Source organism: Lepeophtheirus salmonis, chromosome 1 (genome assembly GCF_016086655.4).
Source record: "Lepeophtheirus salmonis chromosome 1, UVic_Lsal_1.4, whole genome shotgun sequence".
Lineage (NCBI taxonomy): Eukaryota > Metazoa > Arthropoda > Copepoda > Siphonostomatoida > Caligidae > Lepeophtheirus > Lepeophtheirus salmonis.
The window spans coordinates 19,319,411-19,335,790 of NC_052131.2; the positions used below are offsets into that span (position 1 = coordinate 19,319,411).

At 32.4% G+C, this 16,380-nt stretch overlaps 1 protein-coding gene across 1 annotated transcript in view; it reads left to right on the forward strand.

Moving 5' to 3' along the window:
* LOC121120109 (uncharacterized) overlaps positions 1–16,380 on the forward strand; it is a 71,062-nt gene that overhangs the window by 34,097 nt on the left and 20,585 nt on the right. Inside the window, exon 5 of the mRNA XM_040714945.2 lies at positions 12,584–12,937. Coding sequence (XP_040570879.1) covers positions 12,584–12,937 — 354 coding nt within the window. The remainder of the gene's footprint in view (positions 1–12,583; positions 12,938–16,380) is intronic.

A 16,380-nucleotide genomic window follows, 5' to 3' on the forward strand; every position in this document is an offset into this window, starting at 1 on the left:
GTCAACGAGTAATTTCTATTAAAAAAATCAATAATGCCGCCATAAATATATTGAAAATACATAGAATATCATCCTCATAAGTTCGGTAAATTTTTAAACCTATTTGATGCACATGTTACAACCTATGTGTATAAATTAATATTATAGGGACATTTTTAAACAAGATCTAAATTAGCTTAAGAACTACTGATCCAAAGCTATAAAACAAACAAGTCCCTTGGATTGAGAAGATTTCCTTGGCTACGAAAAAAGTTTACCCCACCAAGATGTTGCTTTTGAGGTACAACTGAAGACGTTATAAAATCGTTATTACTCGTGACGTAGAACAACATTTTATTAACGTTGCAGAATTCATCTTGTTAATTCAAATAAAAGGGTGTGTTTATGAAGGGTGCACTATAAAAGAGGTGTATAAAATATGTCCTAGAAAGTGAGAACGACTTTTGATAGTTTCGACCTTAACCGGGTTTTTTATTTTCTAAAGCTCTTATCATTATTATTAAATTACTGAGAAGGAAACATAAGTATAAAGTAATAACTAGTGCGTATGCTCATGAAAGACTGAGAGTAAGAATAAGTATAATTGTATGTCGTTGTTTGGCTCGGAGTAGAATTGAGGATCGACATCGTAGTAATTCCAGCCTATATCTCCATGCTTTATACGGAGTGGGATTTGTGTTTATTTCCTTCCTTTACCGGATGCTTACAGCTGATCTAATAAGAGGGCATGCCAGCTAAACTGCTCTACTCCCGAACATTCTGCAAATTGTGAGGATTACCACGTTCATTTTTGGTTTCTTTTATTTTTTACTGGGAGGACATACCTTATACAGCACTGACAATCATTCATGCCCATCTCAGCGACCCTAGTATTCTTATAATCAGCTTCATGATCATTGTTTCCCGACATGGTTATTAGTTTATAGCTTTACACTCATGTATAGGCATCCATAATTATATATATTGTTCTTTAAATAAAGAAATAATATGGCGTATATTTGAGTATTCACGTACCTAAAGGAGTATGGGTTAATCATCATTAATCATTAGTAGTCTTCAGAAACATGGAAGTTGCACTTTTGACGATATCTCTTGTTCTAATGCTTTGTATAAAAAATTATCTTTTATTTATTTTGATGTTTGGGGCTGTGGAAGAGGTTTGTAAATTGAGCTCATTGTTAGTTACTCGCATTACGGACAATAAGAGCTGTTTCAAACAAGAATCGTCCATTTTATTCTTTTTTTAAATAGTATTCATTGATGACAATGTTATTTCCGGAGGTTTTAAGTGATATTTTTCTTCTTATTATGTAGGGCGAATGTATATATATTTCTAAATATGGCCCGATCAGTCATAGTTTAATGGGTTAAGGGTATTTGTGTTAATATTTTGACATTTATCAATATCTAAAATACTTTTGATTCTTGTTCTTTTAATGAAATATTTGATTTAAGTTATATTTACAGAAGTCAAATAAAAATTGACACAAGACATTTCATGATTTTATAATAGTATCACTCCGAAGAGGATGTAAAAATAGGACATCTCCAGGGGAAAGAGAACGTTTGGACACTATACAACGAGCTTTGAGAGCCTACTATTACGCAGTTAGGGCGATGTTGGTTGTTTTGGGGGCTGTTTGAAGTCAGTTAAAAAAAAAAGTTGTGATCCGTGCTGTACGGGCCAATTTTGGAATTCCAAACTTCTTAAACCTGGACAGGTCCTTTGTCTGGAGAGTCGGGAAGGAGCTGGAGGTGAAAATACGCTGCTCTATGCTAAACTACAAAGAAAAACTTGACCTGTTTGTCAGAATTTTTTTTTTTTTTCCTGTGTGTTGGACACAGTGTGCGAAAGGCGATTATCTTCAATAATAATTAAAAAAAGATGATTCACCTTTTATTTGGATTAGTTTTTATAAAAATCGAATTATAAGTTTAAGAGAAAATCCATTTTTTTTAAAATGATATTTGTAGTTTAATAGAGGTCGCACCCTGTACATGAAGGCTCTTCCCATTTATATCCATATCTTTTTTGGGGGCCTCACAGTTTACTTAACTCTATCTCCATAGCCGCATTTCTTCAATTCGTTCGTTCCCCGTTCCTTAATGTCAGTATGATGTCAGTATCTTATACTAACTACTGAACTGAAAAGGAATTAAAAATAATGCCATGTCATTATAAGCAAACTGCCTACCGTGAGCCTTCCTATTACTTAAAAGGGAGGTCATTTGAATGACTATGATTATTCTATATGTACATTGTACAAGTATTTGACAGTTTTTGTATCTATATATAGTTTTTGGGTCGATAGAGTCAAATATGCTCATTCTGTCTATATACAATTATATACTAACATATATATCTATAAATTATATCTAATATCCAGGTTGTCATTTGATATTTCTCAAATATTTATACATATATGAATGGATTCACTTTAAAATGATTGTGGTAAAAAGGTTGCGGATCAAATGGTTGGGCTAATATCTTTGTATAGTAACATGGTGGTGTACATTATCTTAGTAAAAAAAAAAAATGTTACGGTTAATATAATCGTAAATTAATTTCATTGCTAGATAATATCATCCTGAACAATTTCATTGCAATTATATTTTCTTCGGGCAATCAAACTGTTAAATGACAAAAAAATCCCACCGCTGCCGCTTCCCTCAGTATCATGGACCCCTTTTGATATCCAAAAATACACTTCGTGCCTTAGGTTAATGCCGTTCTTTTATAAAAAGAAATTTTGGTCTCTACCAAAATAATTGCCTAAATTGGTTTAGAATAAATTTCTTCAAAACGAACCAGGGAAAAAATTGGGTTCCCATTGAGTCTCCGCGCTAATGACGACGAGACATACGGCTGCATCGATTAACTTCATGAAAAATTCCCCTCTTTCTGTTATCATCAATAATTATCTTTACATGATAGCCCTGTTTATTATAACATTTCTATATGTGTATATATAGTCCCAGACATTAAGGAAGATGAAAAAATAATTTTTGCACGGCATTGTGGTGCAGTGTCTAAGCCGTGTCTGAATTGATAATGATGCACTTAGTTAGACGGCGATACAAAAATAAATACTTGACTATTCTTTATATCAATGTCTGTTTATTTTCCCTTACATCAGGGATACCGGAATGTATTTGTAAGTGACATACATTTATAATGGTGTCGTCATAGTCACGCAACCTTGCAATTTTATTAAATAATTTATTCTACACAGACTTCTTGGCCCCTATAGTTCTTATGCCATTGTCATACATACATACTACTGGGGTTGTAAATCATATATGTCCTTCCTATATACAGAGTGGTGTTTGAGTTTATTTCCTTTATTTAATGGCTGCTTGCAGCTGATTTAAACAAACGCGATGACAGCGATAGCTGCTCTACTCCTATGCTTTATTAAAATTTTTAGGATGACTAAGTTCATTTTTGATTTCTTTTTAATTGTACACAATGGACCAACATGTTAAATGCATCACTGATCATATAAAATATGTCATAGAAAGCAGGAGTGGCTTTTTATAGTTGGCAATCTGAACAAGTGCATGTGCTCATGAAAGACGCATACTAATTAATGAAGGTTTTCTCGGGAGTTATAAGTGTAAGTTCTTGCTGGATTTGGAATAGAATTGAGGATCCACATCGGAGATATTCCAGCCTACATGTCCCTGCTATATAGGGAGTGAGATTTGAGTTTATTTTCTTTCCTCTAACCTTGTTTTGGAACTGATCTAATCTAACATCATAGCAGCTATACTGTTCTCCTCACAAACATTCTTCAAATTGTTAGGGTTGACACGTTATTTTTTTGTTTTTACATGCCGGCATCACTAATAACAACGGTGAAAATGACGTTATCTGCTAGCATTAGTCCAATTCCTAGGTGTATTTAAAGCCAGCCTTTGCATATAATTGTGAGAAGATATATAAGGTTTCGGAGTACATTTGACAATTTATTAATAAAAACTTTGTATAATACAACTTTCAAACCTCAACAATTCTCCCTTTCAAAAGATGGAGGTTCTGTGATTTAAAATGTGTTTTATTTTAAAGTTACATTTTAGAAGCACTAAAATGACCAATGTGGCATTTTCTCTCCCACCAGTCCGGTAAAATTTTAGATCACAGAACTTATTTTGAAAGAGAATATGATTAGAATTTGATGATTATAATATGCAAAAGAAATAAATTACGCCTAGATTTGTGTTAATGTCCTTCCTCTCGTCGCTGTTTGCAGGTGATCTAATGAAAAGTAATGGCAGTTACGCTGCTCTCTTCCCAAGCATTCTCTAACTTGTCGGAATTACCAAGTTCAGTTCACTTAAGTTTATTTGTACATACCGGCAGGACATGTTATATGCATCACTGCTCATAATCAGGGGTGTATATGTCCTAGAAAGTGGGAGTGGTTTTTTCTAGTTGACAATCCGTACTATTATATGTTCTTCCTAAGCTGCTATAATAGTATAATTATTGAGAAGGGGAAATCTAAGTATGAAGTAATAACTGGTGCGTATTCTAATAACAGTAGGATAGGAGTCAGAATGATTATGTGAGTTTTAAGTGTAAATCCTTGTTGGACTCTGATTATAATTGAGGATCCACATTGTGATAATTCCTGCCTTAATCATTGTTAGGTATGGAGTGGGATTTATGTTTACTTCCATCATCTCATGCCTGCTTGTATCTAATATAATGAAACTTCATGGGATTAAAAGCTGGTCTCCCCCAAACATTCTTCAAATTTTCAGGGTGAACCATAAAGATAAAATGAGTGCTTAACGAAATCAAAAGCAAATATCCCAGATTTTATTTGTATTAAATCATCACATACTTCTATAAAGAAAAATATAATCAAATATATAATACAGTGAGGATCGAACATATAAATGTTTGAAGCGCTATGTATGTTGATAACATACACATTTATTAATGTTGAGACTCGGTCCAGCACAGAATTTCTTTTTGTGTTCGGTCGTAATTGATTTTTTCTAGACCGATTTTTCGGTCCAGACTGCGGTCTCAGACTGTGAACCGATGTTTTTCGGTCTCAATATATAGACCGATTTTTTACGGTCTCATATATTATGAGAGGAGACCAATTTTTTTTTCTAGATCAACTGTCATTCATTTTTTTTTTAAATCTCAAAAGTACACAATAAATTATAGAACAAAATACTGTATACATATAAGAGACGGTGGGATTATAATTAATCCCAGCTATCTCTGTTTAAACTTCGTATAACGTCATTGTCCTTCAAAAAAACATATGATGTCATGTTATAGAGTATTTATCTGTCAAATCAGTCTAGACAATTTTTTTTGGACCGATCTAGATCGAATTTTTGTTTTAGATTGGTCCAGACCGAGGTTTTTTTTGTTGGAACAAATGAGTTCAGCCGACAAAAAATATAAGGGTCTCAGACCGATATAGGATTTCCAGATCGAAACCTAACACTACTATTTATACCGATTACAATTTGAATGTTTTGGTCAACTAGTAAACGGCGTCAATTTCTTCTTCAAAACCTCCCTCCATGTTTTTCCTCTCTACGCCTTCATTTTCCGTTTCTGTTATTCATACTTTGATCACTTCTCTCCCTCGGCTTCTTACATTGCAATATGTATTATTTCTATTTTTTAATACCTTAATAAAATACATGGATATTATTAGAGAGGAGCAAGAAGGAAAAAAGGTTGTTATTTAAAGAATTCATTAATCATTATTTTTTTGTTTTATTTCTTACTCTCTTCCTTTATATCATGTTTTCTACATTTTATATTGTATAAGGAAAAGTCTACTCAGATTCCCGCCATATACATAGAGTTATTTTCATATCCTACATATTCCCGATTGGTTTTGGATTCCATAAAATCCTACTATTAGTCATCATCAGTGATGTAAATTATATGGCCTTCCGGTATGCTAAAAAAAATAACTACAAAAGAGCTTGGTCACCCTGACAATTTGAGAAATGTTAGGGAGGGAAGGAGATTAGCCGTCATCACGTTTAATTAAGTTAGGTGTGAGCAAATATGAGATGAGAGAAATTAACACAAATCCCACTCCTTATCTATCAAGGACATACATGCATGGATTACTTTGATTTCGATCCTCCAAATCTACTCCATAGTCCAACAAGGACCCAAGAATAGTAATTGGGAGCATTTTGGCATCGTTAAAGAAAGGAAGCACAAATAAATGTGGTAACCTTTACATTTTAAAGAATGTTTTGTAGGAGAGCAGCTTAGCTGTCTTGACATTTCATTAGATCAGCTACAATCAGCTGTGACGACGAGGGAGGGGGGGGGATGTAAATAAATAATGACATAAGCAAGAATTACTCACACGTCAATCCTCAATTATATGTTGACTCCATCAAGAATGTACACTTAAAATACGTTATGATAACCGCGAGCAATTTGGGCATGTTGAAAAACAAAACTAAAAAACAACAACAACAAAATAGCCCTGACAAATATGTTTTATTAGATCAGCTACTAGTAGCTTCTAGAGTCTAGAATAATCTTTCGCTCTCTCTTCGAGTGACAAAGAGACTCACAAATAATACAGAAATCGTGGGTAAGCTTAAAGTGTCCAAGTTATATAATTATCCATTTACATACATGAATAAGTTCCTGAAAAGGATTCACGCCGACATTACATATATGTATAAATTGAGAAAGAATTTGATGTTTAAAGATAGCCTATTATTAAAAAAAAAAAAAAAAAAAAATAGGGTTGAAATCCCTTCCGCCTGACATATCTACTTTTATTCACAATTACAAAGACAGATTTTTTTAAAAAGTTCAACACATACCAAGTACACGTCTTTCTTAGCATCTTTTGGTTAATTGCATTTGGCTGCAGGGATACTTTTTATCAACAGTAGTCATGTATTGCAAAATCGTTTTTCACAAATATTTATACATGCATTTTTACTTACGCCAACGAAGTTGAACGGAGGTTATGTTTTTGCCTCTTATTAGTTGTGTTCTTTTGTTTGTCCCCGGATTACGGCAAAAGTTATTGATGGATTTTGATTTAACTTGGTATGAAGATTCTTATTAAATTATGAGAGTTCAAGGGAGCACAGAATGTTAAAAATATATGATCGATAATAACTTTGCCACATATTGAGGTACAGAGCGCAAATTGGTGTTATGATGTAGGTTTGATAAAGATGTTTCATGGGAAAAAAAATTTAGGTCAAACTGACAAAAAAGGTCAAAAACCCAATATCGACCATCACTTTTAAATAAATTGAGATAGTGAGCTAAAAACATCTCTTTGTTGGACACATTACATATATATATATTAGAGGCGTCCCCAGGCTTATGTTTTTTGTTATTGATTTTTTTTGGTGGGGGTTGTTTTATCGTTAATTTTTTTTTTTTGAAAAAAGTGTTATAACTGAATAGCTATTCATAATTTTTTTTTTTTTTTTGGGACTTCAGCCCCTCCAGCCCAACCCCACGTACTCCATTAGACATATAAAATTCATATTATAGTATGAATGCAGTAGATATTAAATTTAATTAAATTCAATGTATTCAGCATCCCACATTTTTTACTTTAACATAGAGAAGAGGTTTGCGCTTTACCGAGTTCCCATTCTAATTAAATGTATAATTAATACATCACTAAGATGGAAATTGTTATCTTTTTAAAATTAAAACCTAATTTTACCTTTGAAAAAAGAACAATTTAAGTATAAAATGGGGATTATCTTACTTTTATAAATATTCGTACTCAATTCGCAAATTTCAAATGTTGATGTCCGAATTTTTAATATAAACTCGATACATCACTATTCGAAATGGCTCAAAGACGATGTTATAAATGTTTTTTTCAGGAAGGAAATTAATTATATCGGCCTGAATTTATGTTCGAATAATACATGCCATGAATGATAATTTATGGCTTAAGTAAATGTACGAGTAAATTCGTAGATACAGTAATACCTCAGATTACGTGCATAACTTTTGTCGGAGGAGTTAATGCACTTACTGCACCGATAGAAATTACCAGAATATGATGAATGTTGGAAAATTAAATACACCTAGCGGCTTAAAATGAAATTCTAGAGGTTTTTTTTTTTTGATTGGAACTTGCTTATTACTCAGTAGAAAACATGATTTATGAATTTGAGCATCTTCAGCCTCAATTACACACTCTACGCAACCCCCGAACGCATTGCACAAGTTGACAACGTAGTGTTTCGACATTGATTGCCACTCTTCTCAACCGATTGCTTAGGGACTCAATATACCACATGCTGTAATCAAGGGGATTCAGGTCGGGGGTTCTCCGGTGGACAGAAGCCCTTCGACCAGAACTTCATTTTTTGGCTATCCAATCCTGAACGATTATTACTGTATGCGCTGGAGCCCCATCTTGTTGAAAGCAATAATCGGCTTTTTTTGATTGCTTTGTGATCTTGTGAACCTAGGGTAGCACTTTTGTCAACAAAATTAACAAGTAATGCTTGCTAGTCAATCTTTATCCAACGGCGAATTAAATTGGCTTCATTTTGTGACCTTCAGATGAAAAAATATCGAGCATTATTACTGAGGCCGGATGTTTGGTGCTGGACACTTAATGGAAGTTATGGTTGACTTCTCCAAAACATATGATCCAATTATTTTGCCTATTGTACACGATCCATTGTAAAAGTTTTTCGGCCGAGATGGACAAAATTTGGTTTCCGTTATACCTCAGGACATTGTCAAGCGTTTTGCACTGATCAAATTGTTATTGTTGTTGCCGTTAAATGAGCAAGTTTTGTTCAATATGTCGGAGACCACCAGATTTTTACGGTATTAGACATCGTGGAACGGCTCACCGACCACTCCTTCGCCAAGTCCGTCATCTTCTGATTTTTCAAAAAAGTTTTTTTTTTTGCCGTTCAGCCTTTAATTTCATAGGTCTTCCGCTTCTATGATTATATTGATGTCTTCACCATTGTCGACCTTAACCCTGACCTTCCAGTCGGTGGTTCTGGTGACATTAAGCATCTTTACCAAATCATAATTGCTAAATTTGGCGTGGACTAAACGAGCCACTTCTGCCTTTTTCCCCCAGAACTGATAGGACTGACCGTACTTGACATAATATATATATAAGTATCTACACCAGGGGCGTTGCTAGCTTGGGTGCCGTATTGCAGGGATGAATAGAGGCGATTATAATCAAAGAATGCAGGTAGAAGAAAGGAGACAGAGGGTGAAGAGAAAGAGAGCGATATAGAAAGGAAGAAGGGAAATTAGTTTTTTTTCTATCTTTAGGGGTCAACAACAGCCTCTTAATGAATGACCTCGGAGGTCAAAAAAAAAATTGGAACATGCTTGGCTATTTTATGCATCTACTTGCTAAATTTTAGACTGATCTGTTCGACCAGTTTGGATACCATGTTTGATTACAGCCAAAACAGACTTATAAATATTTATAAGATATGATAAAAAAAATGGTGGTCTCAAGGAAAGGGGCTAGAGACGCCACTTACCTAAACAATACTTATGGATATCATTTCAAATTCTTGTACATACCGAAAATGCTTACGGTTTACAACCCCACTCATAAATTCACATACAAAAAATTATTGGAATTTATGGAGGAGGTACAAGGACTATTTTCGATTCTATGAACTACATAATATTCGGAATTAAGCTGTCATTCATGTACATACATATATGACAAGTTCCTGAAAACAAATTCCATAATGTCATTCATTATATCAGGGTTTTTCATTCTCGGGAAAAGTTTTAATGTTGTGTTTCTTCATTTAAAAAAGCAGCTGATTTCATACATATATAGGTATATGCTTACATATATATTTGGGTTTTTGTTTGTTTGTTTTTTTACAATGTATACCCCTTATTTTTTTCTTATTTGATAACAGCAACAAAATTTTGTAAAAGAAAGAAAAATCTTTAGAATATTGGTAAACTGTACCCCCGACTTGAGTTAAAATTTTAGCTATGACCTGAGTGTAGAACGGACCCGGATATTTTATATTCAAATTACAGACAAGGTACTTATGCATATATCCATAACCAGACCTATGCCCAAGGAGGAGGGTCCAAATTATAAGAAGGACAGAAGCTGGTCGTCATTATAATTATTTAATATTTATCCTATTCAGCCCTTGTATAAGAATTGTAATTACCAGTGCCAACAATTTTGAACTAGGTTATGCTTTTGCCTCTGTTTGACACCAGAACTACGGCAACAGTTACAAATTGATTTTGATATAATATGTCACGAAAATAATATATGCTCACAGTAAGAGGCCATTAAATTTGGAGAAGTGAAGTTAGCACAAAACATTCAATATACATAATCGATCATAACTTTGGAGCATATTGAAGTACATATGTTGTCCCTATGTAAGTTTAATAAAGATGCTTCATATAGCAAAAAAAAAAAAATAATCCAATTTTGGAAAAATGCCCACTATTTTAACCATTATTTTGAATGGGTTGAAGGTCAAATTGTATTTCTTCTCATATAGGAAGGGTCTAGTGGTTTATAATTTTGGTGATTTTAAATGACTACAGAGGACAAGAATACTATCTAGAACCATTGTTTCACAAATCAAAAATATCATATGTCCAAGGATTTTTTGGAAAAATAATTGTAAGTCCTCATGGGACTCACTGAAGAATTTAGGATCGATATCGGAGTCATTCTTACCATATATCCTTGTTTATTACAAACTCCACCCTGTTACAGCTACTTGTAGTTGAGCTTCATGATAAGCTAAACTGCTCTCCTCAAAAACATTTTTCAAATTTATTTCATTGATTTGCTTTTTTTTAACGCGCCCAAAATTTACACGATTTTCATCAATAATCATTAGTTATATGGGCTCTATTTTACTTTGTAATCGAGGTTTAGAGTATTTTGAAGCGAGGATTAGAAATAAAGATGGGATCTATGGCTTTCATTTCTTTTTTTAAACTGTGTTCTATGGTTTACATGTATTAGTGGAGACAACCTTTTTAGGGGTATGCTATTTAAAAATAAGGCGTAGACATTTTAGAAATAGTCATCATACTGTATTTGAAGCATGCCTCTTTACTAAATAGAACAGCAAGTGTGCTCTCCCGTTTTTTTGTTTTTTTTTTTGCATACTGATAAGTAAATTTTCTTATCCTGAGCCTTGGATTTATAGGTTTTATACCATATATATTGATTAAATATGCCCTAGTTAGTAATTAGATCTTTGAGGGAGAAAAAAAAATGATAATATTCCTCAAAACTTTTTGAGTGGGTTGACTCCTGTTAGTAGTTGAAAAACAAAACATAACAATATTTTACCAAGGGAATTTTGGGATGTATGTAATCAGCATCAAGTTTTTCCTTCTCAATAAGTCAATGAGGAGGGAAAGAAGGCCAAACTATAGTCATATGTATAAATAGATTGAATTAACTCAAGGGGATAAATATTTGTATGTATTCGTTTTTTTAATTAGTGCTTCAAGATGAGGAGGAAGGCAATCATTGGATTACAATCCCATACGTCATCATGCCTGTTTTCCCCTTTTATCTTTCTTCTGTCGATTACTTTTATTGTATCACGGAACCTATTATATAAAAAGAAACAGAGGAAATGCCACAAAACCAGTTGTTAGTTAGCCAAATTTTGGCAATTTTTTTCAACTATAGAATTATCATTCAATAATTTTGAGAAGTGTTCACATCTTAACAAGAAATAATTCTTATTCCACCAATCAAAGTTCAGAAAACTTATTAGTAGAAAAGAAGCAGAAACCTCGACAGCTGACAACAAAATACACTGTATATTTTTATGTTAGTTATGTTCTCTCATTTATTGTGTAAATTATTATTGGTACTGGATTCGGGTATTTCTTGTAACTTGACTGTCATATTTTTTGAAAATTTGAGTTGAATAATCAAAATTCGAAACGTTCAAGTAATAATTAATCAGTCAAATTTCGAGTATCACTTAGAAAGGTAGTTAAAAATTACATAGACACACATTTCTTCTTAAAAGAAGTGTTAATATTATATTAAATATGATTAACCACATTACATACACAGACAGTCTAACCTCTATGAAGCATTCAGATAAGGGAAACTGAAAAATCCTTTTGCCTTGTATTGTGCAACTAAGGATGTCATTTCTGTAATGAAAAAATACAACATCATAAATTGCATCTTAATTGTTGGAGATTTCATTTTGGGGGCTCAAAGGTGATATTTTTACTGCATAAAATGTACAAGTTTTCAATAAATCTTGATTAAACTTCATCAAATAGCTTTATGAATCATGCAAGACTTAACACTTGCATTAATTACTTCTGGACGTCTATGATAAGCATTGAAATTTGAATGGAATTAAAGTAAAATATACTGAAAGGCCCTATTATACGGTTAAAATAGTATTTTTTTTATCGATAAGGGAGGAGAAAAGTAGGAATATATATAAAAAAAGACTTTAAATCGAACATTTTGACTCTAATCCAAGACTACGAATTATGTGTATTACAAAAATAAATAAAGAATAAGATATAGAACTATGATTATAATTATTTTTACAGAGTCTGGGAGTGCGTTTTCAGCTCCATCCAAATCTTCGAATCAATTCAACAATGTATCTTCATCATCAGGGGGAGGAGGAGGAGGGGTCATTTCTGTTTCTGATGAAGAAGTTTTAGTGGATGATTTTGATGGACTATGTTGTCGAACTTATCCCTTGAATCATAGTCGTATCGCCAAATGGCGAGAAGAGCGAAAAAAGGTCATGAAGGTGAAAGACGTTAGTAGTATCAGCCCTGGTGTTGTTGGTGGGAGTAGCAAATCCTCGGATACAATTGGAACAGCAACCATTACTACGGCTAGTCTAACATCCACTACAACTACAAATGTTCCTCTGGCTTCGAACTCCAATAACGGTAAATTAATATACATTTTTGATTGTTTGAGTCTATTATTTATTCCTTATTTTTGATTCAAGAAGTTTTTAAATGTTTCAAAGGAATTTATTTATCCATTTGTTATGTTCTATAGTATGTAATAATTAAGAATTTTCCTTTTTATGTATAGAAAACTCATTTTTGAGAGTGCACTTAATATCTCGCAATATCTCTTAATATGCATGATCTAAGACAGGGATTCTCAACCTTTTTTAGTGAGGTTCCACTTTTAAAATATTTATTTAACCCAAGTACCTCCTTACGAGTACAAAGCATTTTTAGCTTCAATGATAGGGGCGTCCGCAGGATTATATTTGGAAGGGGCTTGCTTTTTGTAATTTTTTTGAAAATAAATCCAAAAATTAGAATTTTTTGAAATAAATTCTGAACTATAATTTTTTTTTAAATAAATGTCAAAAATCCATATCTATATTCAAAAAAATTAAGTTTCTTTGTAAAAAAATTCAAAATCCACAGCTGTTTACAAAAAATTCTATTCTAAAATTTTTGAATTTTCTTGTTTTTTTTTAATATTACATTTTTTCGAGAAAAATTTAAAAATCCATAGCTAATCACAGAAAATTAAACTTAACTTAACTTATAAAATAAAAACATCAAATATCAAATTTTTTAGTAAAAAAAACCCAAAAGAGATCCCTTAATTGGGGGGTACAGTCCCTCCAGCTTTCACCCTGCAGACGCCCTGAGTTATGTACCACTTGTAAAATATTATTTCAAAATCTCAAGTACACATTTTAGCGCCTCTAAGAACCCCGACGGGTACGCGTATCCCCATTTGAGAACCACTGATCTAAGAAATAATAATGTAGCAACGAGTGTGTGTATCTCAAGCACAGGGGGTTATATTAAAAAAAAGAAAAAGGGGAATACACTTCTATATTATTAAAGCAAAGTTCATTGACGCCTATTTACACCAAGTAATGCCGGGTACTCTTTCGTGATGAAAATCGGCTGTATTTTTTAGCTCGCCCGTTTTTTTTTTTTTTTTTTTTTTTTTTGGAATTGCGTATTTGAAGACTAAATTTTCTTTTCCTCAACTCCCTCATTATTATTTAACTCCCAAGTAGTGAATTTCTATTTCTAATACTTTCAATTATATTCAAAATCTGATTGAAAATTCGTGTGTGCTCATAAAAGATATAGAGTAACCCTGAGAATTTGTTGTGGAGTTATAGTTACAAGTCCTTGTTGAGTCTCAGAGTAGAATTGAGGATCGACATCGGAGTAATTCTTTCCAATGCCCTTCTTTATTTCCTTCTATCGCAGCTGATTATAGCTGATCTAATGCAACCTCATATAAGCTAGAGCTCTCCTACAATACATTCTTCAAATTGTTAGGGTGATCAGGTTGTTGATTTAAATATATATATATAAGAATACATACTCAATTTGTAACAAGCTACTTGATGGAATAGGGGTTCCTAAATAAAAATGTTCATAAAAAGCCTGGAAAATATATTTAGAGGAAGTTGTAGGTCTGCAGTGGTAATTTTGTTTGGATAAGCTATGTTTTTAGTACTATGTCCACAAAGACGTAGTCTGCGGTCTTGCTTTTGATAAACCTGATTATATACAATGACCAGTTATTTTTATATATTTTACTTTGAATAATTGATAGATCAAGAAACAGAAAACATAGTTCTTATTCTGTGACCTTTATAAAAACAGAGTATGGGATTTCAGGAACTTTTAAAATTACAATTTAATGACTCATGTCATTAAACTATGTTTTGTCATCATTAGATTTTAAATCAAAATTAAATAATAGTTTTTGCATTAATAATTAATTGGTATTTGATTAGATAGCTACGTTTTTTTACAATGCTTTTAATATGATAAAAAACCATCATGAATTGCCTATTTTACTTTTTTTTGTGCTCATATGTATAACTAGACCAAACCACATACATAAACAAAAATTTACACAATACCATATATTTTTGTGAGCTGTTGATTTACGTACTCTTGCCCCTTAAGGTGGATTAAAAGATATTTCATCACTTTGTACACGTAATCAATTTCTTAAATGTTTTCATCATATTATTTTTTAAAACTCTTAACAATTATCCCCTTGTGATTCAAAATGTTTCTTGTTTTGGGGAGAGGAAATGCGACGTTAGTAATTTTCGTGCCTCCAAATTTTAATTTGTCATGTTATTTTCACTCTTACAAACAAAACACATTTTAAATCATAGATTTTTTTTTGTTTTGACAAGGAGAATTGTTGAGGTTTGAAGATAAATATAACTTATATATTTCACAAGTACATATTATGAAAAGAATGATGACAGCTTAAGAAAAAAAAACCCAAAAAACAACACATATAATAATACAGTCTGCCAACTAACATGCAACATGTTCAAGTATGAGAAAGTTGTCAAAATTCCTGTGAGTTTAAAAACCACATTTGAGAAAATGTAATATATATATATTAATAAATCAGAGTCTATTTGTAGATATATATTTGAATGTAAAACTGTTATTTTTAATATAAGAAATAACAATGTGGTTATATTTATGAAATCCCACTGGTGTTTCACAAGTAGCATTGAGCGTGTATACAAGGTGTACTGTATATAGTGATCCCTGGTGTATATCATGCATTTTTTTTGGAATTTCAATGAAATCTCACAGGCGTTTTGCATGAAGCATCGAGTGTGTGTAGATTAATGTTGTGTCAGTCTTTATTATATCAGTCCAGTCTTGGGATCAGTCCTTTCAGAGAATTGCACATATCTACTAAAAGATATTAATATTTTCATTATACTATGCACATGTAAATGTTTTTAACTTAGTTATATATTTATAACGTCATGAGGTATCAATATAATCTACTTTAAGGACCAACAAGTAGGACTGGACCGTGGTACTCAGTCCTAAATAAGAACTGACACAACACTAGTATAGATAATGATCCACCAGGTAGCGTTCTAGAGTCTAAATTAATATCCGGCTCATCACGTTATATTTAAAAAAAAAATATATATATGAAGCTGTTATTATTATTATTTCATTCTTGAGGAAATAACATCTTTGTACGTTTGTATTATTTTAATAGGGAGAATTAATATTTTCCGAATTACCAACACATCCTTTAAAGAAGAGTACTTTTGCCAGCATTTCTATAATTTTTTACATCTTTAAGCATGTTATGCAGTGATAAAAATGGCGTGTATAATGACCATGTTAAAAAAAAGTAATTGAAAATCAATATGGTAACCCTGACAATTTGAAGAAAGTTTTAGAGGAGATCAGTTATAATCAGCTGTGATAAGGAAGTAAAATAAACAAGAACTACTCTGATGTCGATCCTCAATTCTACTCAGAGTACAACAAGGACTTACAATTATACCTTCACAACAAATCGTTAGGGTTACTCTTCGTCTTTTATGAGCACACGC